Genomic DNA, 25,309 nt, shown 5'->3' with positions numbered 1-25,309 from the left:
TTCTAGTGCCAGTGTATTCTCACTGCAGCCATTAGTCCTGGTTTAAGTTCCCAAAACTAAATTTCTCAAGCTTAAGAATGCCTTTTAAGGCCACACTTTCTCTGCTCACTAATGTCCAAATGAAATAATAACAAAACCAAACACAGTTCCACCGATGAAAATATGACACAAGAGCTTTGATTTGAATAAAAAGAAAACACGCTTGAGAACTCAATCCATCAGCAGTCCTCAATCAGAACTCTGTGAGAAAGTATAATTCCTCCTCACTGTAAACCTCTTATCCTCTCAGCATAAAACTTTGTCAATGATAAATTATGATCTGTTTTCAAGAGCACAGCTAATAAAACACAAATGTGACCTCAACAGAGGAATATTCATAACCACAGGAGCCCTGGCCCCTCCCACTCAGAGAGTGGAGGGAGGTTTTAATTTTTATGTCAACTATGTTTTGCTATTATTTTACTGCACATATTGGCTTATCCAATTTAAACACATGAATCAGCGCACTGCTTAATCTTCTAACAGGACTGTGTAATGGTTACACTGACCTCTGCTGACAGCTGAAGAGAAACAACTTGGCTCTCACAAATATCCTACAGTAAATCATAAAGAGAAATTAACACACAGACTAGACTGCTTTCAATGAAATAAAATAATAATATCAAATAGCTTAGAGTAAATCATAAAGAGAAATTAACACACAGACTAGACTGCTTTCAATGAAATAAAATAATAATATCAAATAGCTTAGAGTAAATCATAAAGAGAAGTGAACACCCAGACTTCTTTCAATAAAAATCATAATAATGATGATATTAATAATAAATCTTCCCAGGAACTTTACATTTGTTTTCCATGAAATGAGTTTTCAATTTCAACATTTGAGGTCGGTCTTAGACAACTATTAAATATGAAGCCTGTTTTGCTACTTCAGCGTATTTGTTGCATGAAGCATAAGGAGATTTTTTTTTTTGAAAAAGTGGGACTATAAAGGGATAAAAAGAACTACCCATCGATGAAGTGTTCAGGAACATCAGATTATGTTCATGTCTACATGTAAGGAAGCCTCAAAATGTATACATTTATCTCCAAGGTGGGCTACAAGGCACTGGTGAAAAGTCCAGCTGAGACCATGCATGAATTTCCACGCTGGTGGACCAGTAGTATTTTACAAACAACGGCCTTTCTGATTATAGTGATGGTGCTTGTAACAGCAAGGTCGTGGGTTTTATTCACAGGGAATGCATAAACTGATTTTTATTTTTTTTATTTTAAGTAGGCAAAATCATTTTGGCATGCTCTAAAGGTGCCTAGAAAATAAATAAGGAAAACTGTTTGTCCATTGGAGGCTACCAGCAAACACTAACATATTTGCCCAATGTTGGACAAAGTTTCTTGTTTATTGCAAGTAGCCTACTTGAGGTAATGAGTGTGTGAATTACACTGAAACTTTGCTTAGATTGTTGGTGCTTAACGGTACTTTCGATGATTAAACTCGTGTGTGGGCGTTTGACGCTCCGTGAGAATAGGTGGCAGTATCGAGTCTTTCATTGGCGATGTTGTATTCAAATGATAATCGTCGAGAGACCATTCTTATTCCGGGTCGTTCTGTATTGTTATGCTAAGTGCAAACAGGTTTAGGAGCTTCAGGTTATAAATACAGTCGTCCTTTGAGGTTTAGGAAACAGTGTAGGGAAATACTACGACAGGATGCAAAGACCACAGTTTCGCCATCCCCGCCAGGGCTCGGATCCACGGGCAGCAGGTTTCCGCAGCCCGCCTCCAGTTTACGACAGGACAGGGAGCATGTTTCCATCGCCTCCGTGGGCATTTTCCGGCCCTCCGCCGCCGTTTGGACCGAGATTTGGGCCGTGTTCTCCCAATACCCCACCGAGAGAGTTTGGTGGTAATAGGGGCGGTGGTGGTGGGAAATATAATAACGGTCAGTCTCCGGGTCAAACACCGCACAGATCGAACGCCAGTCCCCGAGGCGCACCGTTCAGACGCTCGCCGTATGAGAGTCCCGGGCGACACGCTGGATATCAGGTAGTTCACTAGAGTTCAGGACCAAATGCGCGATTTTAGTTTTTAAACATTTTTATGTGCTGTAATTTCGCCTCTTTGCAGCACTCTGTTGCTCTGATCCGAATGAATTTCTGCGAATTATGTGCGTTTATATTTTGTTGTTGGCTAAGACACTATTATATAACCTCTGATTAAATGTGGTCGTTTTAACGTCTTTCTGCATGATAATTTTCTCCTTAAGGGTTCACCACGGACATCCACACCATTTGGGTCAGCGCATGGCAGGGAGAGAGGGACAAATGATATGGAAAAGTTTTACAAACCATCAATGCTTCAAGATCCCTGGGCTGAACTACAGCCTATCTCAGTCACACAAACTCAGTCTAAATGCAACTCCAAACAAACCAATACAAGCAGACAAGGGAGGTACTACAATTAAAACGCAGTACATTTCTCTAACTTCAGTGAGCGGCAAAAGTCACTGAACAGTGCTTTTTATTTAGTGCAGCTGTAGTGCACTAAACTTTTAAAGTCAAACGGAGCCAGACGAACACATGGACCTGAGGCAGGATTCACCAGCAATAATTCTTGAGAAACTGACTCCACAGCATTTTTAAAAACATATGTACTTTCTTGTATTAAGAGACCTTCTCTTTTACTTTTATATCTGCACTTCAACGTCAGGATCATAAAAACGGGGTGCGTTTGTAACTGGCAGCCTATTGAAAGTAGTTTGCCATCTCTGGCCCACTCCCATGGAGTTTGCAAACCTTTCATTGAATTCAGAGGAATATGTCTTCAAGCTCAAAATGCAGTCTAACAAAAGAGATGTCTGATCACCACATCCACCTACCTCTCAGTATTGACTGTGTGCTGTTAAATAGAACGGGTCAAGTATTTGTAGGTTTGGCTCCTTTCCTAATTTTCTATGGACTGTTGTTTTTTTTAAACTTTTAATTTTTGGTGACACTTTTTTGGTTTTATTAAAATCTATGGATTTCTTTTCTGCATATTAAAAAAAAACGTGATCTGATAACAAACATTGTCATTATAAATGGCCCACAAAGGACCATTGTTGAATTATAAGCCTAATTTAATGAAAATTTGAAATGCAATACCGTCCTTGTCAAAAAAACATTGAAAGTGGAAATCTGTTACGCTTTACTAGTAAAAACATGTTTAATATCTTCAAAGTTAATCTTAATGTGTTTTTTCAAAGATAATGTAGATAAAATACCATAACATTAATACACGTCTCTGGAAGTTGTAATTCAGTAATTACACTTTTTGCTGTAGGATATACCAAATGAATCTCATGTTAGAGGTCTACAAAATAGATTTTTATTAATGTAACACAAATGAGTTTAGTATGCTTAAATGTTTGCTTTTCATTTTCATTCAACATTCGTATCACCAGAATTGCTGTTGTAATATTACATTAGAGATGTCAGTTTTTTTTTTTCGTCTTGGTTGTCAGCTAGTTATTTTGATAATGCTTATAATTTGGCCTTACCTTATTTAGCATTCAGATTCCTGCATGTTTAGCATTTGCCAAGAGACACCCAAAATATAGAATGAAATGAAGACATTACATCTTGTATAAGTAATAAGAAAGACTCAAACAATAGAGGCTTATATTAAAATGTCTTGTATTGTAAACATTTAGCACTCAAAGTCAGTCACTTTTTTTTTTTTACACAAGTAATGAAGGGTTTCTTGAGGCATCCGCCATTGATAAGTCAGCATCATTGCCCCATGGCACACTCACCACACAAACAGACCAATCAAGAGCTTTGTTGAAGTGTATTAACCCACTACGACAGATAAAACTGAGGGAACAAAAAATTTGCAAAAGCCACAGTGCACACATAGATTTAGGTAAAGACAGTTAAAAGAAGCAGTGTTTTAGCTGCAAAAGAACAATATTTGGTAGAAGCCAGAATAATGTGGAAATAAACTGTCAACATAACATTTATTTACACATGGATGTGCTTATTCAAAACCATTCATCAAAGGGTGACGGTTTTCTTTTGTCTGAAATGCAGATTATGTCCAGCCCTTTTAGAGTTTCTTAGTTTTAGTATGAGCGAGTATGATTTCGCAATATGCTCTTGCCCACAAAATAACTAAAATTCTGAACATTTTAATTTACAATAGAAAATATAATTACACAGGATAAAAGTTGCAAGAAAATTTAAATTGCATATAAGTTCTAATAAAGTACACATTTCAGTCTGTGTAATAAAACATTCCAACCCGTTTTCACAGTAAAGTTGACTCAAGCTAGATGATGCTCTCATTTCTAAATAGCAAAATCCATGTGTTATTTGGGACCCATAGAAAAGCACAAACGAAACCCCTAAATCTGGTGCCATGCACACAGGGATGAGTGAATAAGCCCTTTTGACTATAAATATTTTATGCATGAGAGATTAGTTTAAATCACATATTTGAAACAAGTTTGATGCACTTAGGATATTAAGATGAAATAAAGGACAGTGCCAAATGTTCTGAAATGACTGAAAGCCTTTTACACTTTGGAGTGTTTGAATTCAAACAAAAGTTTTTGGTTAAAAGAGCCAATTCAATTTCTATAAACTCCATTAATTCTTGAGTTCATTAGATATTTAGCTGTTTTTAATAATTTGCAATGCGTCTTAGGAAGTATTTAGCAATGCCTATGTGAGGCAAAGATATATATAGCTGTAATTTTCTTTTAGATAGGTGCCTAAAAGCATTCATGCATGGAGCTTAACACCCACTTTTGTATACTCTAACATTAAGGCTTTACTTTAGGAACTGAAACAGAACAGGTGGTTTAAGTCATAAAAACACACCGTGAACTTCGTAACAAATAGCTTGGAGTAGTAGTATTTTCCCAGTAGTGTTAGTGTTCAGCACTCAATGGACTCGCACTTAACTAAAAGCAACTAAAGAGAACGGAATCCAGTTATAAGTTAAAATCATTATAGTAGTCTTTTATGGTGTGCTTGAGCCGAGAAATGTTCTAATCTGATATGTCAGACCTTTGACACCATTTGTCATTTTAATGCATATCTGATATTCTGTCCACTTATACCCATCGAAGAACCAGACAAAGACTGTTGACTAGATGTGTTTTTAAGAGGTGATCTCCAGCAGTTGACTGGAGAGTGATGAAACCTGATGGATTTTTTTTTTTGAAGCAGTGGAAAGGTAGAGAAGAGATGTTAGCATTCTAGTGCGACTCGGTTGTTATAAAATGCAACATCTTTCTCGAATTCTCTTTGCCAAACTTTTCCTCTTCTTTTTTCCATTTTTCTCTTTGCCATCTTCCATTTTTCTGGCTCTGATCTCTCGCATGAGATCAAAAAACACCTGGAGAGATTATGAAGTTTGTATGAATGTCTCATTGAAGAAAATAAATAGTCCATCCAAAAATGAAAATTCTGTCATCATGTCATCCAAACCTGTATGACTGACTGACTTTCTTCTGTGGAGCACAAAAGAAGATATTTTGAAGAATGTTTTTGTCTATACAATGACAGTCAATTGGGGCTGTTTTTGTATTTTAAACATTTTTCAAATTACCTTCTTTTATATTTCACAGAAGAAAGAAAGTCATACAGGTTTGAAACGACCTGGGGGTGAGTAAATGATGACAAATAACATCTTTGGGTGAACAATTCCTTTAAGGATCACATGTAATGGTCGCCAAACCAGGCCTACCTTATCTACGTTGGCACGGGTTTTGGCAGAAGTCTCGACGTAGCTGACTGCCCACTGCTCTGCTCTGGCCTTGGCCTCCTCCACCCCGACTTGCCGTCGGTCCTCCAAGTCTGACTTATTTCCCACCAGCAGGAAAGGTACGTTATCCTCCTCCTTCACCCGAAGAATCTGTTCTCTGAAATTTAGAGATAAAATGAGAAAACTTTGACTAGTATTATATTAATCATCAGTTTCAAAGTCGTTTCTCTACCTGAAATCAGCAGTTGCAGCAAAGGATTCAGATTCTGTAATGGAGAACACACAAAGAAATCCCTCTCCGCTGCGGAAGTAGTTGTCCCGAATGGCAGCGTAGTCCTCCTGTCCAGCCGTGTCGAGGATGTCGATTTGGACCTCCTCTCCATCCAGAACCACCTTTTTTCTGTAGCTGTCAGCTTTAGTGGGCTCATAGTCTTCCACAAACTTTAAAGAGACCAGCATAATTATACTTTATGGGTAACATCAATTTACACTGTGAAATTCCAAAATATTAAGTCTTACCTCATCATACATGAATTGCAGTGTTAGTGCTGACTTGCCCACGCCGCCACTGCCCACCATTATCACTTTGTGAAGGGCCAAAGCGTTCCTGTTAGCAGCCATGGCTTCAAGCAATGAGACAGTTGGCAGTGCAGTGATGAAGTAGTGAAAAGTCAGAGGTAGATGGGTATTAAGGGAACCCTAGAAAAAAGGTCTTTGAGAAGAACACAGCAGATGTTAAAGCTTGTGAAACTTTTAACAATGCAAGACTGGTATTTTACTTGTTCAGGAGCAATTACCTACATTCATTAATAATAATATATACCTGCACCCTTTCAAGTCAGTCAAACATGAATGGGCTGATTTTTATGAATAATCAACTTTCCGACCCTGCCTGTAATGATGAAAACACAGGCCTACTTTCTTTTCCATCCTCTGAGAAAATGCTAAAACAATGAGGCTTCTCATTAAGGCTAGCATAGCATTTGTCAGTTCCCTTCCTAACTGACACTGACATCATTGCACACTCAGATTCTCTTAAAGGACTGTCAATAGTTACAGGGATAGTTCACCCAAATTAAAATTCTGTCATCATTTATGTACCCTTCTGTTGTTCCGAACCTGTATTACTTTTTTTTTTTTTTTTTTTGTGGAACATAAAAAGATATTTTGGTATTTATGCTGATAACCAAACAGTTTTGGTGAACATCGACTTCCATTGTATGAAAAAAAATTCCTCAAAATATCTTTTTAATTGTTTACAGAATATAGAAAGTCATAAAAGGTGAGCAAATGATGACAGCATTTTAGGTGAACCATCACTCTAAATATTCCTAACAAATGTACATCAATGTTGAATCAATTGGCTTCCATGTAGCAAAGAAAATCCCATTTTAACTTTAAAAACACTGAGAGATTAGCCTTACGGTTAATTAAGGCTTAAGCCTCCAGATTGTGAGACTATTGGCCAAAGGTGTAATCTGATAGTATGTAATTATATATATATATAAAATAAATCCTCTTTAAAAACCTGAAATCATGGGTGGAGTTACTAGACAATAATATAGGATTACAGCTATTGACTCAAGTGCAGACTGGTTTACTCAATTTACACAGTGGCAAATGGTAAACTACATGATGCATGCAGTTGATTGCTTTTACATGATTGACCCCACATTAACAGCTTGTTTGTGCAAAGAGTGAGGGGGTGAAAAAATGAAAAATTCAAATGAGCACTTGACTAATGGGGCATCACATTTCTATAAAGGTGCCTCAGCAGGCTTTTGTTTGTGGCACTGGTTCATTTGAATAACAGACGAGAATGTTACCAGGTTGCAATTTAAGGACTGGCAATAAAGCAGTAGGTCTAAATATTTCTGGACCAAAGACTACAGGTCGGTGAATATTTCAATACAGTGTTGATAAAAGGGCCTTCTGTTAATTCATACAAGACGGCATTGTCAGATCAAACAAGTACCTTATCAAAAGATATCCTTTGATTCAAAATGAACATTTTCTTACATAAAATGTTTTTACTTGTTAGCTTACACTCTATATATGGGCAGATACATAGATAGATGTTTAATACTACTCTGAGGTATTGATATCCACCTCTTAGGGAGTAAATAAGGCAAAGTTCCCCTCTTCAGGGTACTTCCCCAGTGAAAAGCTGTTTTACCCCAAAAGGTACAATTTTAGCACACTGAAAGTGTAAATTGCCTATGATAAGAATAGCTCTACACGTTCTCTAATAACGGCCTTCACCTCTAGCAGCAGTATCATTTCAAATCTAGAACGTGTTGTAATTTGTCTCTACAAGCATTTAATTTAGGGAGATTCACTATAATAATGTAAAAGTACATGTAAATATAATTTACGATGGCTACATCACCTCACCTGCTTCCTTTGGCACAATACTACCAGCTCAACGTGCACGTGACAGCTGTGATGTTGTAAAAAGTGTACTTTTAAAATCACAGTTTATACAGTGATCAGGGTGCGGGGACCTATTTCTGACTAATAAAAACTAGTTATAAGGTCGTGATACATTCCTCAACAATTAAATAATGACTCTCAATGCAAGCACGTGATATTTGACACCTGTTCCGCCTGTACAGTCGTTTACAGGAAAACAAGACTCGCTTGAATGGACTTAATTCATTCAATAGCCACGAGTGAATTATTTCAACGGCCTGCTGTGTCCCATCATTCAAAAAGGGAATAACGACAACATTGATTCAGAAAAGTGCTCATTGGTAGAGCTAATACCTGCTGCTGAGCTAGCTAGCTAACTCAATAATTTCGAAATGACACGCACGATGGGCTGCTGTAGTTCGCGAGCTCTTGGAAGTAAAATCACGAGTGATTTTCCTGTTATATTTAAATACTGACAGCGCGCTAAATGCCACTTCCGTGTTTAAGAGAGGATTTCGTTTTAGCACTCCACAGCTAATAGGGAACACTACTGCTTTAGTACGTGGTTGTCTTTTAAGCCATCTAACAAATTAAACGAATGGCAGTCTTTATTACAATAAAAGTTGTAGAAATGCGTGTATAAATCAGATACTTACCAAATGAGCATGAGCTCGCGAGTTTGAAGTCTTGTTAGCTTTGCTGCTGCGGGCAGATTTGTTATGCTTCAGTGCATGACTCAGAAGGGAGCAGCACTGCTGTCAGCTTCGGCTGGCTGGGCTTGGTCTTCTTCACACTGACTACCAGGTTAATTCTGAATTACAAGAAGAAGAAAAAAGTGCTCATATGCTAAGACTTGAATGTACGCCACATAACTCGATGGGGTTAACTGTTACGTCTCCGTCATAGGTTTTACTTCTCAAAACAAAACAATTTTAGCCTTGTTTCTTTCACCTTAAAACTTTTTAAACGTAAACTAGCATGTTATGTTTTGAGACGTCATCACAATAATTGTCCACCTAGAGGTCTCCTGATTAAACTGTACATCACTGCCAGCAAGACTAGCCTTTAAAATGAATGGAGAATTATTATTATAGTAGTTCAACAAAAATAAATAAAAAATTCTAACCATAAATGCCGATTATCAAGTTGGCATTCAAACATTCCGTTTCTATATAGATCTCTCTCATAAGGCCATGGTGATGGTGAGCTGGGCTGTGTGATAAGTAACTTTCTAGTTCCTCTCAAATAGAATCATAAGTAACATAATGAATTAAGAATTAGAAGTTTTAAAAAAAAAAATATTCAAACATTTATCTTAATCTGAATTTCATTGCATTAGATGCAAGTGGCATCGGCAAATTATTAATGCTGGGGCTAACTTCACTTTTCTAAGGCACTTTTTCAATGATTTTTAATCAGTTGGTTTCAAGGTCATTTTTCGTGGATGTATGAAGCCAGTTCTCCTCGAGTACACAGGTACCTTATAGCAGAATAACCACCGGTGTAGTTCATATCAACGATAAACATGGATCACAAAGTTTGACAACCAGAAAGTGTCCCACCCTTTTTGAACAATATTTAGTTTCATTCTGTTTAAAAAACAAACCAAAAAACACTTGTTTTAATATTTTGTTATATAATCTAAATACATTTTTACATACATAAAACATTATAATATTTATAAAACTACCGTTCAATTAAAAAATAAAAGATCAGCAATATTGTGAAATAGTTTTATATTTTCAAATGTGATTCCTGTGATGTCAAAGCTGAATTTTCAGCATCATTACTCCAGTCTTCAGTGTCACATGATCCTTTAGAAATCATTCTATTATGCTGGTTTGCTGCTCAACAAACATCATCACAGTTAAAAACTGTTGTGCTGCTTAATATTTTCTTTTCAGGGATCTATGATGAATTGAAAGAACAAAAGAATAGGATTTATTTGCAATAGAAATACTTTGTATCATTTTACAGTAAAACCACAACATGGCTTGGCTTCAATCAATCACAGAGATATATTATTATTCATGAGGTAAAGCCATCTGAAGAGTGATTATTTTGTACTCTTATTCAAGGTTAAATCAGAAATATCAGGTGTGTGAAAAGAAATTGAAAAGAAAAACACCCTAGGCATTTAGTCAAGAGCTTTGAAATGAAAGTATATGCCTTTGTTTAAACTGTTTTTCACACTATAAGCTATGATTGAATCAAACATTTGGTTAATTTGACATCTCTGGGGAGCCTTCGAGGGAGGCACTGAGCTCACCGAGTTTACATAAAGAGCCACAGAAACATTGCTGAGTGTCTGCGTCAGCCGTGCAATTTATTTGCGAGTATACAGTAGTGGCTCTCTTACAAGTGTCTGGTTTTAAGCAGAACATATTACTCTAACCATCTCTTACACAATATAAATCTCCCCATATCTTAGGCAATAACCTTTTCTTAATTGCTGACATGTTATTACTTTAACAGCGCTTCAGTCATATTGGAGTTGCTCTCCATTCTTTCCCCTCAGTGAGTGCGCGAGGTTGGTGGATGAACACGCTGTATCGCACACCCTGGTTAGCAGCAGCGCGAACGAATCCGCTATTCGCAGTCATAGTGATGGCCCGCAGCGTGTCCCCCGTCCCAAAGATCATCAGTGATCTACGGTTCACTTTTGAGCTCGCAACTAAGCGGTTGGTTCGCTCAGACGGCTGGTCCGGAACCACTTTGAGTCTGGCTAGCAGCTCCTCAGCTCGGGATTTTTCTCCCGGGCCTCCTAACGTATCCAAGATCACGCGGAAATCTTCAACTGCAGAATGACAAGCAAACAGCTCTTTCCCCTTCATGAACTCCTCCAGTCGGGGCAGGACCTTCTCTTGCCGTTCCTGTGCGGCCTGCTCTGTCAGCACCACCTCTTTAAAAGTAAAGTGACAGTTGCCGTGGCTGAGGGAGGACACGTAAGTTATCAGAGTGGTGATGTCAAGGTTCACCCTGTTGCACACATCTACCTTCACCTCAGTAGGGAAGGCAAGGCTGGCCACAATGGTGTCTCGATCAACACGGGTGTGCATGAGGTCTGTATCGTCACTGTCGTCTTCAGCATCATCTTCTTCCTCAACCAAAAAATCATTTTCTCCCTCCTGGCCCTCTTCCACACCACAATGTTTGTCTTCACTATCATCTTCATCCTCTTCCTCCTCCTCCTCCTCTCCACCTTCGAGCATTGTATTAACAGCAACAATGTCACCTCTCACAGATATGCCCATCTCTTTGAGCTTGTCTGCCATAGGGCTGGATACCCCATTGTAGAAGGCAAATATAATGTGAGGGTTGCTGTACTGCACAGGCTGCTGCTGACTGGCCTCAAGGAAATCTTCAGCTTGCCGGATCACGCTTTTATCCCCATACTGGCCACGGCCTTGCCAGATGTTGTGTAGTGCCTCCGCCTTGCGCCCGATGGCTTTCACCCAAGTGTGTCCTCCGTTTGCCACCACGTCGACTACCAGAGTCTGCTTCTGTCCATCAGGTCCCTCATAGGTGAACACGTGCAGGACGCTCAACACATTTTCTAGATTCTCGGCTGACTCTACGATGGCCCTTAGGTGAGTGAGATTGGTACTTTGCAGGTGAGACTCCTTGATCACAACCTTGCCGGCCTCCACCTTCTGTAGGAACTTGAGCTCAGCTCGGAGCTTACTGCACAGTTTAGCACGTCCCTCGACCTCACGGCCTTGTCGACTGCAAATCTTGTCCACTTGCTCAAGCAGCTCCTTGGCTACTCTGATCCTGTCCTGCAGCGTGTTGTAAGTAGCCATTGCTGTTAAACATTATTCCTACAAAATGAGAATGAAAAAGGTTTAAATAATGACCACAGAGCTACAAGAATCTCTTTCTCTCTCTCTCTCTCTCTCTCTCTCTTTATATATATATATATATATATATATATTTTTTTTTTTTTGTAGAATATTTATAATTAAATCAATAATTTTCTGGATTTTGGTATAATTTATAAAATAAATGGCAGGGTAATACACAAGATCTTCCAGGTAATCTCCCAAAGCAATTTCGCTTTTTATATAAACCATTAATATCAGCAAAAGCAGGATACAGCAATGTTTAAAGCATAACGTTACTTATATGAGCACTAAACAAGTGCTAGAAAAACGAATAGTTCGCTAAGGCGAGGTTTTAACGAAACACTATAGGATAAAACATATATAAAGATATAGCTTTCTTACATTCTTACGAGAATATCAATAAGTGCACAAATTATCACGCTGTTTTTACACACCGGCTCATAAATACGTGGACATGTCAGCTTGCTTGGTTAAAGCCATGGTTTTCTACGAACCAGTCACACTTCCTCCTGTTTGCTTTTAATAAGAGAAGAACAACTGACCGTTTAGCTGAAGAAAAGCGAAGTTATCTGGAAACTGATATACACTTACAGCATGTACAGGTTAAAGGCAAGTTCTGTCTCTTCTGTGTTTTTTTTGCCTGATGCTTTTTCAACCACGAAGAAGAAGCAGCGCTGTCATAATGTTAGTGAGTTTGTGTTGCCACCTAGCTTGGAGGTTATGAATTGCATGAATTGTTTGTAGGTTAGTGTAGCATATTGTTTCACATGTGACATATTCGGGACAAACGTTTTGTATATTTTGTCATTTTGTAATTTTATATTTTGATGACATATTTTGCACACACTGCCAATTTTCTTCATTCATTAGACATTTTACTTTTTTAATATAAAAGTTACCATTAGGGCAAACATTTATTCCTTTAGAATAAATAGTACCTGTTTTTATGTTACTAGTATTATTTTTTAAATACAAGTCAGTAATTCAGTTAATTTATTTCAGTCTCTTATACATTTTTTAAAATTCTTTTTGCTTCTATTAAAGTTAAATTAAAAGCTAGTTTATATGTTATTAGTAACAATTTAGATACACATTAATGCTGAATAAATATGTTTGTTTCAAATAAATTATTAAAATTGTTTATCTAGCAACTATCGTCATGGTAGCATAGCATGATAAATAGGTAGTCCTATAGTAGGCTACAAATGCTAGTAGTATAACTGAAATAGGTATACGATCAATATTATATATATTTACTTATCACAAATAGGCTTATAGCACAGGAATAAGTAGCGACTAATTGAATATAAAACTAGACACTTTTGGAATATATTTTTTTATTATTATATATGTAGCCTACCTTTTATTATTCCTAATATATATATACACACACACACACACACACACATACATACATACATACATACATATATAGGCCTAAACTTCTCTTGTCTAGCTACTATTTATAGTTCGAAGTGAAATCGAAAAAAATACTGTTACTGTACAGGAAAGAGGGAGGATATTAGGTCAAAGTGAGTCGCGCTCGCTCGCTTGCATGGAGTGAACTCATGGTTACAGATTCTGCACGAGCGTATGCGTGCTCCTGACGCAACAAGTATCTGGTTTCCAGTCTCTCCTTTGGATGACTACGCGCAGTCTGGAGACGAAGAGCTTTTAACATGAAGAAAATTCATAGCCAACATTATATCTGAAGTAATACAGTTTTTAAACTGTCGTTTGTGGAGCTGCGCTAAGTTTTAACCGATTGCATAATAGTGGCTCTGACTTATACCGTTATTTCTACTCTTCTAGTTGCATTACAGGACCGAACTGTATTTGAAAGCAGTCTTTGGCGGATTTGCATGACATCTTTTCTTTAGCCGTACGTGTTTTACGCATATGGATACTTTTCCGGAGCGCAGACGGTAGATTATGCATTCCGCAGGATGGGTGCGAACAATGGGAAACAGAGCGGGAGTGAAGGTGAGTGCCAGAATCAAACTCTAACAGACAGCCACAATGCTCATTTTCCACTGTTAAATCTCGGTGTACAGCAGCCATAGTTGTGTCAACGTCACTATTCCCCATTATTCTTTGTGGGCAACAGTAGCCTTGCGGCAATCATCTAATTTTCTGTCATAGCATGAGCTTTTGATACATTTGAAAGGTCTTTCTGATGTTTCTGGCGTTTGTCCAAAATAAATATGCATATTACATGTATGTATGTATATGTATATGTATATGTATATGTATATGTATATGTATGTAGTTATAATTCTCCCATGTCTCTATGAACTGCATTTTGCTAGGCCGAATATTGGATGCACACATGAGAATTATGGCTATTTAAAAAATAAAAAATTGGAATTGGAATTTTGGTATTCAGACTAAAACAAATCTTCCTATAAATATATAATTCGTAGCCTATTTATTTTCCTTCCAACTAGCTTTATATGTCTGCTTAAATGTAAACACACATTAAAGGACTGCTATTCTCCTCTGTTTACCTTTTGTCACTGACACACACACACACACAACAACAATTGTTGCTGGTCAAAAACTAAAAAAAAAACTAAAAAAAACAAACAAAACTTGGTGCCTGAAGCAGCTTTATGAGACCTTAAGAGGTTTGTGTTTGTAGCTAATAAGAAATGAGTTTGTGCCAACATCAGAGTGCACAATTCAAGCCGACTGTTTTTAAACTAAAGTAAGCATTAACGGAGGGTGTGTGTACTTTAATAAGCTGGGAATCATGGCCTAACACATCCTATCATCTTAGATTGTGGGCTAATCTCATTTCTCCAAACATATAGGTATACAACAGTGATTAGAGGCCAGGGCAGAGACACTCCATTGAAATGTGAATGCTGAAGGTTGCCACTGATCATGTCATAATAACCATAAGCATTCCTGCCAGAGATTTTGCTCTTAAAGAGTGAGTTCTTGGCAGTGTGAGAGACTTGTGGTTTTTTAAAGAACAGCAGATTTCTCTGGAAGGTCAAGGTTTGGCCCTCAAGACTGGCATGAAGTGAGAAAACCTAGAACTTCCCACATGCAGCTCTCCAATTTGCATATTTCACATATCACCATCTTTTGATGTAGAGGTCCTTTCAAAGTTGATGTTGTCTACTGATTAGATCAGTTATTACTGATTAGATAAGTTATTTCTACTTAGGACCTCCCTTGATGTCATTAAACATAGTATTTCCATTCTAATGCACTAAAACTGTAGTTTGTAAACCAACAAATTGCACTTTTCCATGTAAAGTGGCATTTAAGTGGCTTAAATGCATTAAAATTCTTGCTATTGTTTATTCTAGTGTCAGTTATGAGATGTTTTTACAGAGTACCAGCCTTTTTTCCCATTATTTGTTCTACAAACAGTACACAATGAGCCTTTAGTATATCATGGATGCATTAAAGCAAATGTTTGTTCATGTTTAATTTGACGACTATATGAACTATATAAGTCGCAGTCAAAGACCATATTTTCTTCCTCAAAATAAAATCAGGATGGGATCTATTCCAGTGCATTTTTTTTTTTTTTTTTATCCAAATAAGTCATCCAAACGAAACCATCCAAATTATAGTGAATTATGTTCTCTCCATAATCATTAAAGGTGCTTGCTTCTTTTTGTCATTTTCATGTGAAATTTATGGTTGACTGTCTATGGCAGTAGCTTTGTAGAATTCCATCAATGTAACGTTTAAGTCAATATTAATCTCATCAGCAGTGAAGCACATTCTTCAGAGACAATGAACAATAAACAATGCTTGTGATGTGATCAGATGTTGAATTCAAGGTTAGTGTCTAAGCAGATTCCACTTGGGTTCACTGATTTCACTGATCATAAAAAAAAAAACCTGGCCTGAAATGTCTTTAGTGATATCACTGGGAGACTATTTAGTGAAAAACAGGTTTGTTTACAGAGCAAAACACATTTTTTTGCTCAGCATGTGGAAGCTCCATCAGTCAGACCATTTAGGGTAAAATAAAAGCTTATGTGAGCTCTAGTTGTGTTTGCTCTCTCATCGAGCCTGTAAACATGCCTCATATGTGACCTGATGCTCTGAAGTGCTATTGACACAAACAGGAGTGTTTAGGAAACATTCACACCAGGGCATGTTGTTTTAGGTTTACTGTTATCCAAAAAACAGAAATGCATTTGTTCCTCTGGTTATCGGGTGCATTGATTCAAAATAAATCGCAAATCATCACAACTAACCAAAATGCAAATTGTAAGAAACATGGGGTTTAGGTTTGCTATTGTGGATCGACTCTTTCCTAATTTGGAATGAACTTTTCAGAGACTTGTAAAACAAAAGGCTTTTCATTTGGTGTTCCAAAGAACTTCTTGCTCACCATAAAAAAAGTAGTTTTGGCTTGTTTTTTTATTGTTTTATAGTAACTTTGATCATCTTTATTTAATATTTAGTGTTTTTTATGTGATGAACTCAAATGAATGGCACTTCAGCTTGTTTTGTTTTTTTTGAGCACGTCTTTCTGAAATGTAATTTGTAAAAGAGCTTCAACTTTCAGTTTTTTTTTTTTTTCGTGTCCCTGCCATTGGGGAGAATCTGTGGGAGGCATGGTTTGTTATTCTAAGTTTGTGATGGACAGAAAAAGAATGCCTGGCATTTATCGTACGATTTGGTGAATTCTGTTGCATTCATCTCTTTTAAACAGTACACAGTCATTTTTTTATTTGTGCGCTCTCGACATATAAAATATGTTTTGATTGACTTTTTTTGTATTGTGTATAGCATCATGTACAGATGTGTAAGTGTGCTGAATATATGATGCAGTTTTGATGATTTCATGTCTCTTTGTATTTTTTATCTTGCTATGGCTTCTGCTTTTTAAGGCTAATATGTGTATTCTCAATTTGTGTCGTTACCATGGGTGTCCTGATGTGTCCTGGGGTGTTCTTTGTGATTTTAGGGAAAGGCAGTTCCAGTATTTCCTCCGACCTGAGTTCAAGTACGGATCAGACATCAACTAAAGCTCCAAAGAATGCAGCTACCAGTGAAGGTAGGCATATGGTCCTCATTAACCATCACTAGCTAGCCTTTTGTTTTTTGTTTTCTTGTTTTGTTCCTTTGGACTTGTTGATTATTTTGGTGGAACTTTTTTTCTAAAGCTATAAAAACTTGCCATCACAAACACTGCGGAGAACAGGGTTTCAGTTTCATCCTTTTTCTCTTTTTTCACAATCTAGCCTCCAAATCTGGTCCAAATCCATAGTGTTGTTTAGAGTGTGCCTGAAGGAATAAAATCTGACTGGAAGTGTGTGAATGTGGATGAAAATAAAATGACAAATCCTGGGCAAATTGTGAAGCTGGCTGTTTTCTTGTAAAGCTTTCTCAAGGTGACTTATTAGAAAATATGCCATATTTGTTTATTTAGTCTGGGTGTGGTTAATTAGAACACCGATTTTGCTCTAATAAACCATATCCAGAATGGATGAATGAGAATTCCAACAAACACTTAAAGACCCCATGAAGTCAAAATTTTTGTGTTATGGCTTTTAGTTATATATTTGAGGTCATATGTACACTACCGTTAAAAAGTTTAAAGTCAGAAATTAATACTTTTTTTCAGAAAGGATGCATTAAATTAATCAAAAGTGTCAGTAAAGATATTTGTCACAAATTACTTTAGTTTTAAAATCAATGCTGTTCTTTTTAACTTTCTATTCATTAAAGAACTTATTATTAATGATTTCTGAAGGATCATGTGACACTGAAGACTGGAGTAATGATGCTGAAAATTCAGCTTTCCCACCACAGGAATAAATTACAGTTTAAAATATATTAAATTGGAAAACAGTTATTTTAAATTGAAAATTTGAATTGAATATAATTGAAATAATATTATAGATTTTATAATATATAATTAATATATTTTATTAAAAATGCCGTCTTGGTGAGCATAAGAGATTTCTTTTTTTAAAACAATAAAAGTCCTATAACCCCAAACTTTTTAAAGGTAGTATATGCTTTTTAAAGTTAAATGAACCATTATCAAAAATAAACAATTCAAATTTACAGTCTCTCTCATTTAGGATGAACCAGAGTTATTGATGACTCATCCTGCACTGCGCAGATTATTGTCCAATCAGATGTGAATTCCTCCCCCAGTACCTCCTGCAAACAACTAACAAGTAGCAAATCAACTTCATAAACAATAGCCAGAAATAGAAGTTTCCTGTCCAAAACGTCCTGTTTCTATAGGAAATAATACATCAACACGGAAAAGAAGCATACAAGCGATTTCATTGGGTCTATAAATCTAAAGGTAAATAAAATAATGTGAGAAAGAACAGCCAGTAATCTGCTTTTCCCAATGTTTGTAGCTGTAAAATGTGCTGTGTGTGGACTTGGGGGGAACATGAAGTAGTTATGAAGGGGGTGGATAGCATGTGTGGTGTGGAAGGTTGTTCTCCAGTGAGCTAGGGCATCCTCAGAGCCAACCTGTGGTGTGTGTGTGTGGTTGCGGCCTGCAGTATATCCAGCCCTCAGTGAGAGCAGATCTCGTCTCTTCTCAGCTTGTCCACAGTAATGTCAGAGCGGTTCTTCCAATGACTGCCTCTGCGGCTTTGATTTACACCAACTCCGCCTTAAACACGGCGAATGGGAAGATGTTGTAGCCACTGCTCAGTATAGACTATCTAAGCCATTGTCTCTCTTTTTGCCTACAATTTGGTCTTGCAACCAGCAGAGGTGTTAAAGGGATAGTTCACCCAAAAAATTTAAATTCCGTCGATACTTGTGTATGACTCTGCAGAACACAAAATAAAATATTCTATTTTTGTCCATATAATTAAAGTCAATGTGCTCCAAAACAGCATTGTATTCAGTTGACTTTAATTGTATGGACAAAAAGACAGAGACATTTTTCAAAACATCTTCTTTTGTGTTTGGAATGAATTTGGGGTGAGAAAATTATGACAGAATTTTCATTTTTGAGTGTGAACTATCCCTTTAAAAGTACTTATTTATGTTTATAAGCTTAGTTAATGTTACTCGCATCATTGGTTGAGCCAGAACTTGACATTTTGAATCACTCAAACACACAGGGCAATATTAAACTTGGAGAGGAAAAAGTATTTTTGCACCAGAAAAATTACACACTTCACCTTCAAATGTCATATTGAATGTGACATATATACAGCTTATAGGAACATTTAGAGTAAAATGACCAAACCAAACCAAATTAGCAAACTCTCAATTTATTCAAAGCTTGAAACTAAACCCACATGAATTGTGGGTGGTCATTTAGTCTCCACATGCTTGCATTTTACAAGGGCAGTTTATGAAATGTATTGTGGACAAACTTGGGAGTACTTTTTTAGATTAGCACTGAGTGCTAGCGAGGCATTTTTGTGTCCTGAGTTATTTCATTTTAATTTGCATGTGTGGCTCCTCATTGTTTGCCACTCCTGGGATGGAAAAGCTCAGCCACTCATTTGCTCCATAGTGAGTCATCTAGCCTTACGGTGTATCAAACAGAGCTCTAAACTTGCCACTGTTAGAAGTCAGTCACGGGGCCGTTTGACTGAGGAGAAGTGGGCAGAGCTGCTTCGGAGCTGTCAGATAGCATTGTTCTGTGAGACGGCCCTTTCCTACCAGCACTTCCTCACTGATAACCCCACATGAGTTTGAGCCGTGCTGCTTGCGCTGTGGTGTGTTTTTATTGCAGAGTAAAAGCATATGTCAGCTTGCTTTGTATTTTCATTTAAGAAAAGCTTTCTGAAGCTATTTATATGGGATATTTGGCATCAGAACCCCTTACAGTGGTCTTTAGCTGTTGTTTATGCCTCCTGCTCTGATCCACTGAACATTCCAAGTGTGATTAAATGTGTTACAGAGAGCAGTTCAGTTTTACACTTTTAAAGATCAGTTACTTTGACTGGAATGTAGCACTTGACCCGTATCAATTTGACCCTGAGGAACTTTTGAACTCCATAATGTGTTGCATAATGCTATTAGATACTAGGTTGCATAATAATGGTCAGTAATGAAAACAACAACAATCCTATTATTATTACTAGTAATAGAAAGCTAATTGAAAGGAAGAGATCCCTCCCTTCAGAGCGTCTCCAAAGCTACACCTCCTCCAAAACACAGCAGAGTCTGCAAAGAGACGAGACGAGAGACGGCGTTAAACTACCTCTTGTCTCAAAGCACATAACATTACAATAATAATGAGCGTAAACAACTTACAGAGCTCTAGTTGCTCTAGATTGCTAATATCCCATACCTGACTGCTTTTTTCGGTGTTGATCTGCATGGCCTTCAGAACGCGCTGATGACGTGTGTTTTGTATGCGAGCAGGTGCGCGGAATTATGGAAATACATATGTTGATAGGCAGGCAGGACATCGTATTGCATTCAGACAGAATGCAATGATTGGACGGACATTTTTTTGGTCCTGAGACTTCCACAGAAGATATATTTACATGTTTTAAAGGGGTCCTATCATGCTTTTTCACTATTTCAACTTTAGCTGTTGTGTAATGTTGCTGTTTGAGCATAAAAAGGATCTGCAAGGTTACAAATCTCAAAGCCCACTCCCAAGGGAGATATTTTATTTAACTAATATAAATTTTATTTAATTCCCTATCCAAGAACTACAATGAACGTCTAGTTTGGACTACACCGCGTTTTGTCCGGACTTTATGAAGTCACAATGTTACTCATTTAAATAATCCCTGCTAACGGAATACGCAAAAAAGCGGATGAGGCCTGGTGGAATTGCTGCAATGTCAAAGAGATGCTGTTTTTTTCCACCCCTTGTCCAACTCATTTGTTTGACCTTCCTAAGGCTGACAAACCTAGAGTGGTTAAAATTGATTTTATACACTGTTCCTGCACATTAGAACCCCAACGTTTATCTGTGTGCTGCACATTTTACGGAGAACAGCTTCCAGAACCTAGGAGAGTACAATGCAGGCTACGCATAAAAGCTTCTTCTGAAATGGAGCAGTTTCCACTTTGTTGGGACAATCTGTTGTTTGTGGATCACAACTTGTAAGTGTGTCTTATTATTTGTAGTTGTGTTTTCTATTAACAGTTCCCATTATACATTTTATAGTTGCTATGATGTCAACAAAGAGCAAAGCTGTTTGCCTCCGCTCGCCTGCTAACTAACATTACAGTGTTAATATAGTGTTTACTGTAGCTTTTGTAAGCTCTCGCTTTTGTAAGGCTGTGATTTTTGTGGTTTTGTGATCGATTACTGTTTGCATTACCATATTTTCCGACAAATATCATGATTAAATGGTTTATAATTATATTATAATAACCACTCTGAAGCGTCCTGTGAAATCCATGCTTGCAAAATCCATGCGTGAAATGCGTTCTTCTGGACGATCCTCTTGTTTGTTAATATTCTTAAAGGGGTGGTATAATGCCCTTTTCACAAGATGTAAAATATATCTATGATGTCCCCAGAGAGTGTGTGTGAAGTTTTAGCGCAAAATACCCCACAGATATTTTTATATAGCAAGTTAAAGTTGTCACTTTTTGAGGGTTTGCAAAAACGCACCGTTTTGTGCCTGGCCCTTTAAATGCAAATGAGCTGCTGCAGAGGGCGGGGTTTCAAGAGCTCGTGTCTGTTAGCAGCTGCTGTTACCTCACGCAGACACACTAAAATGACAGAAACTGTTCTGCCTTTAATGTTAAACGGAGTCGGATAAGGATGGAGAGACTCAAGAAGAAGTGACAACATGTAGAATGCAACAGGACGTCTCTGAATGGTTAGTTGATGAATTTATGTTGCTGATGTGGAGTTAACTATCTTCAATTAGGATATTCTGTCATGATAAATCTATAAATTGCTCATATATGAACTGTTGTGAGATGCACACAGAGTGACTTTCTATTGCATGTGAAAAGATGGATGCTAAAGTTTGAGCTGACTCACAAATGTACTCTTATACAACAACTTTTCCTCTTCTCAACATGGACTGCGTGTTCCCGGGGGCGGGGTTTATGTAAATTCTAGGGTTAGTGATGTCACTAACCCGAGAGGAATGTTGTGTAGTCCCAACCAGCCGTTTGTTGTAGTCCTTTTCTTTAAAAGCAAATATCTCCCTTTGCTTTGAACTTTGAGCGTTGTAACTTTGCAGATGTTGTTTATGCTCAAACAGCAACATTACACACTAACTAAAGTTAGAAAAGTAAAATCACAGTCAACCACCCCTTTAAGTCTGAATCAGGCTTGAATTTGTTTGAAATTGACACCATCCTTAATATTTACATATGAGCAGATGAAACTCGTGGTTATGGTAAGGGGCGGGACATTTCCCGAACACGCGCTAAGCAGTGCCAATCTGGGCCAGCTAACCAATCACAGCACATATCGTATTTCGGAAGGAGGGGCTTCATCGAAATTGTGCTGTGCTATCGAAAGGTGCTGCCTGTAATAATATAAAATATGTGAAAAATAATGTTTTTTGACATTATTCTAGCACACCACAAAAACAGAGTAAAGACTTTGTAAAAAGGAATAATAGGACCCCTTTAATATTTAGACCACTTCTATTATTGATTACTATCAGGATGTGCAGGATGTGTAAAATTTAAATTGTATTGCCTACCCTAGCTTTAAATTGATCAAAAGTGAAAAGTCAGTACAGACTTTTACATTGTTACAAAAAGTCCTATTTCAAATAAATGCTGTTCCAGAATCCAAAAAAATCCACAAAAATATTAGTCAGAGGGCAGAGGCTATCTACACTAAGTGAACATTGCAGTAGGCTATTTTCTTTGCACTAAGTGTAAACAGTTGTTAGATGCTATACTTAGTGCAAATAGTGTCAGATACTATTTGAACCTTAGTTTATTGTAGTATATTATAAACAATATGCAATAATAACAACATACAAAGTGTAAATAATTATATTTATCAAAATAATTAAATGGATGTCGCCTTATTGGGGCAGTAAAGCCTTCCCTACACCTACCCATTAAACACATTATTCCTACTATTAAATACCTGTTAGATACTTTATTTCTACTTTTCTAGTATTTTCTTAATTTTTATTTAAAACAATTGCCTTTTTTTGGGAAAAGGGAGAAGAAAGAGTTCAGATACAATCTCGGTCAAAATTTATCACCACCTACCATACTCTCCACACCACTGCTCCTGTTAAAAGATGGGTTTCTTTAGTAATTTTGTTACTAAAGAATTGTTCTATACTAAAATTGTTCTATACATTTAGTAATTTTGTCCCAACCAGTTAGTGTTATTGTAGACACTCCAAAAATATCAAGAGCACAACTGTTTTCAATATTGATTGAACAGCAAATCAGCATATTAGAATGATTTCTGAAGGATCATGTGACACTGAAGACTGGAGTAATGATGCTGAAATCCATCACAGGATTTCACAGCCATCACAGGAATAAATGACCTTTTAAAATATATTACAATAGAAAACAGTTTTTTAAAATTGCAACAATATATCATATTTCACAATATTACTGTTTTCCCCCCCACAGAATTCACAATTTAATGCAGTCTTGATGAGCATAACAGATCTTTTTTTTTTTCACGTTTAAAAAATCGTAGAGACCCCAAACTTTTGAACAGTAGTGTATACTATCAAAGTAACATGCTTTAAACTTCTGATCAGTACACTGATAAAAACGATTTTGTGGTAAAGTAAATACTACAGAAAAAAACAAAGTAATTTACATGAAAAAGTTAGTTCAGGCAGGAGTTTAAAAAAATTAAGTAAATTCTATATCAGTACTCAATTCAAGCGTGTAGAAATGAAAGCGTAAATATCAACGTTATAAAATTAAGTAAAATTACTCAACTTTTCTGATACTGGTGTTCCCATCATGCACTGGGCCTTGAATAATTAATGAGGTTGATTTTTCACTGTTTTCAAACTGTATTTACACTGTTTCATCATCGCTTTTGTTGTTAGGATTAGTAACGTGCCATTTTGTGACATTTGGAGTTCATTTTCTACTCAAAAAGACACATTCAAACACAAAAACGATCCATCAAATGTTACCGTCATTGTGTATTGTCTACCAAGTATTGAGGTCTCTGCGTTCACATGATGCTTAACATCTGAGATGTGCTGTTTAACACAATATCTATTGTATTATTACTTAAGTATTTTTAAGTAAAGCATATACTTAATTCAATATTATATTGTTTGAGTGAAATGTATTGCAAAGGAAACTTCAACTAAATAAATATTACTCAACCTTTTACTAGCCAAGTTAAAGTTACTTATTTTCTTTGTTAGTTTCACTTAACTTGGTTAAGTAGAGTTTACTTAATTCCATATGTGAAATTTACTTTAAAAATATGCGTGTGAAATTTACTTTAAAAATATTTGTGCAAAAACTTGCCAAAGAAAAATGGAGTAAATTTTACTTATTGTTTTTTTCAGTGTACTCTACCATGTTACTAGCACAATAATTTAATTGTATGTAATAAATTAAGTTGTACATGATATGTTGCCAAAAATGCACCAAAATGTAGTAATTTGTGGACTGATAACATCTTTTGTTGAAGGTGTGCTTTCTTATTTTTAAGTTGATAGCCAGGCCAAGCAAGAGCATGGACAAAAGCTGGATTGATTTTATCAGATGTAATTAGCCTAGCAGGCTTTGCTAGTCCTGCTGGAAGTAATCATTAGCCCCTTGCTAGCTACATCTTTAAGAAACATATGTTCTCTGTTTTAATCCCTGAGCTAAAAACTATGACTCTTAAAGATGACCCAAGGAGCTTTTCACAAGCCTGCACGCTTCTTAGTATACTTGGATGATACCCATGATTTTGGCTAAGACCATGCTGATTTATCAGAAGAAGTTTGTTTTAAATTATATGTCAAGGTTATTCCAAAACAGGGCATGCTCAGCTGTTTTTAATTAAATGAGCTGATGGGAACGTAGCTCTCTTACATCTGAATTTTTCACCGTAGAGTTCCCTTATTTTTTACAGTTTGTTAACTTATTAGCAATGACAGATGTTATACATCACATCGAATATCTTTCATTCCCCAGTTCAAACCTTGAAATTGGTGTTTGAAACAGTCGTCCAGGTCTATGATTTCCATCCTGTCGATACTTTTCTCCCTAGACATTACACATAGGCTCTTACTAAGCTCAAAATAGTTTTGAATTCCTCTATGAAAGACTGTGAAAGTAAAAACGTACGTCAGGCCAGTGGAATTCACTCTCCTTGACTATGGGATTGAAGGGAGTGCAGACTGACTCCCCTAAGGAGGAGTAGTCTTCATTAGATTAGAAAATTGTTCTATACAATGTTG

General features: G+C 36.8%; 4 protein-coding genes across 6 annotated transcripts in view; 2 read left to right on the top strand and 2 right to left on the bottom strand.

Annotated features, from left to right (window-relative positions):
• The first annotated feature begins 1,575 nt into the window (after positions 1-1,575).
• On the top strand, positions 1,576-3,690 carry mplkip (M-phase specific PLK1 interacting protein). Its single transcript, XM_082172500.1, has 2 exons — positions 1,576-2,046; positions 2,267-3,690. Exons 1-2 carry the CDS (start codon positions 1,711-1,713, stop codon positions 2,462-2,464), a joined length of 534 nt encoding a protein of 177 aa, XP_082028626.1. The 5' UTR covers positions 1,576-1,710; the 3' UTR covers positions 2,465-3,690.
• Positions 3,658-9,129, bottom strand: ralab (v-ral simian leukemia viral oncogene homolog Ab (ras related)). The gene is made up of 5 exons (XM_082172499.1): positions 8,820-9,129; positions 6,271-6,463; positions 5,984-6,192; positions 5,734-5,908; positions 3,658-5,382 (listed from the first exon to the last, which is right to left on the bottom strand). The coding sequence occupies exons 2-5, from the start codon at positions 6,370-6,372 to the stop codon at positions 5,260-5,262; spliced, it is 609 nt and encodes a 202-aa protein (XP_082028625.1). The 5' UTR covers positions 6,373-6,463; positions 8,820-9,129; the 3' UTR covers positions 3,658-5,259.
• A 952-nt stretch (positions 9,130-10,081) lies between these two features.
• cUnh7orf25 (chromosome Un C7orf25 homolog) lies at positions 10,082-12,704 on the bottom strand. 3 transcript variants are annotated; one of them, XM_082172496.1, is made up of 2 exons: positions 12,600-12,704; positions 10,082-11,984 (listed from the first exon to the last, which is right to left on the bottom strand). In XM_082172496.1, exon 2 carries the CDS (start codon positions 11,964-11,966, stop codon positions 10,647-10,649), a length of 1,320 nt encoding a protein of 439 aa, XP_082028622.1. In that variant the 5' UTR covers positions 11,967-11,984; positions 12,600-12,704; the 3' UTR covers positions 10,082-10,646. The 3 variants fall into 3 exon arrangements, with proteins under 3 accessions (XP_082028622.1, XP_082028623.1, XP_082028624.1); XM_082172497.1 differs by having other exon boundaries at positions 12,551-12,672; XM_082172498.1 differs by lacking the exon at positions 12,600-12,704 and adding an exon at positions 12,443-12,528.
• Positions 12,705-13,545: 841 nt separating this feature from the next.
• fbxl7 (F-box and leucine-rich repeat protein 7) overlaps positions 13,546-25,309 on the top strand; it is a 37,336-nt gene continuing 25,572 nt past the window's right edge. Inside the window, exons 1-2 of the mRNA XM_082172594.1 lie at positions 13,546-13,991; positions 16,951-17,040. Of these exons, the coding sequence (XP_082028720.1) occupies positions 13,955-13,991; positions 16,951-17,040 (127 nt within the window). The 5' untranslated portion in view covers positions 13,546-13,954. The remainder of the gene's footprint in view (positions 13,992-16,950; positions 17,041-25,309) is intronic.

Source organism: Leuciscus leuciscus (assembly GCF_965113295.1).
Source record: "Leuciscus leuciscus genome assembly, chromosome: 6".
Taxonomy (NCBI): Eukaryota; Metazoa; Chordata; class Actinopteri; order Cypriniformes; family Leuciscidae; genus Leuciscus; species Leuciscus leuciscus.
This window is presented reverse-complemented; position numbering and strand designations above follow the sequence as displayed.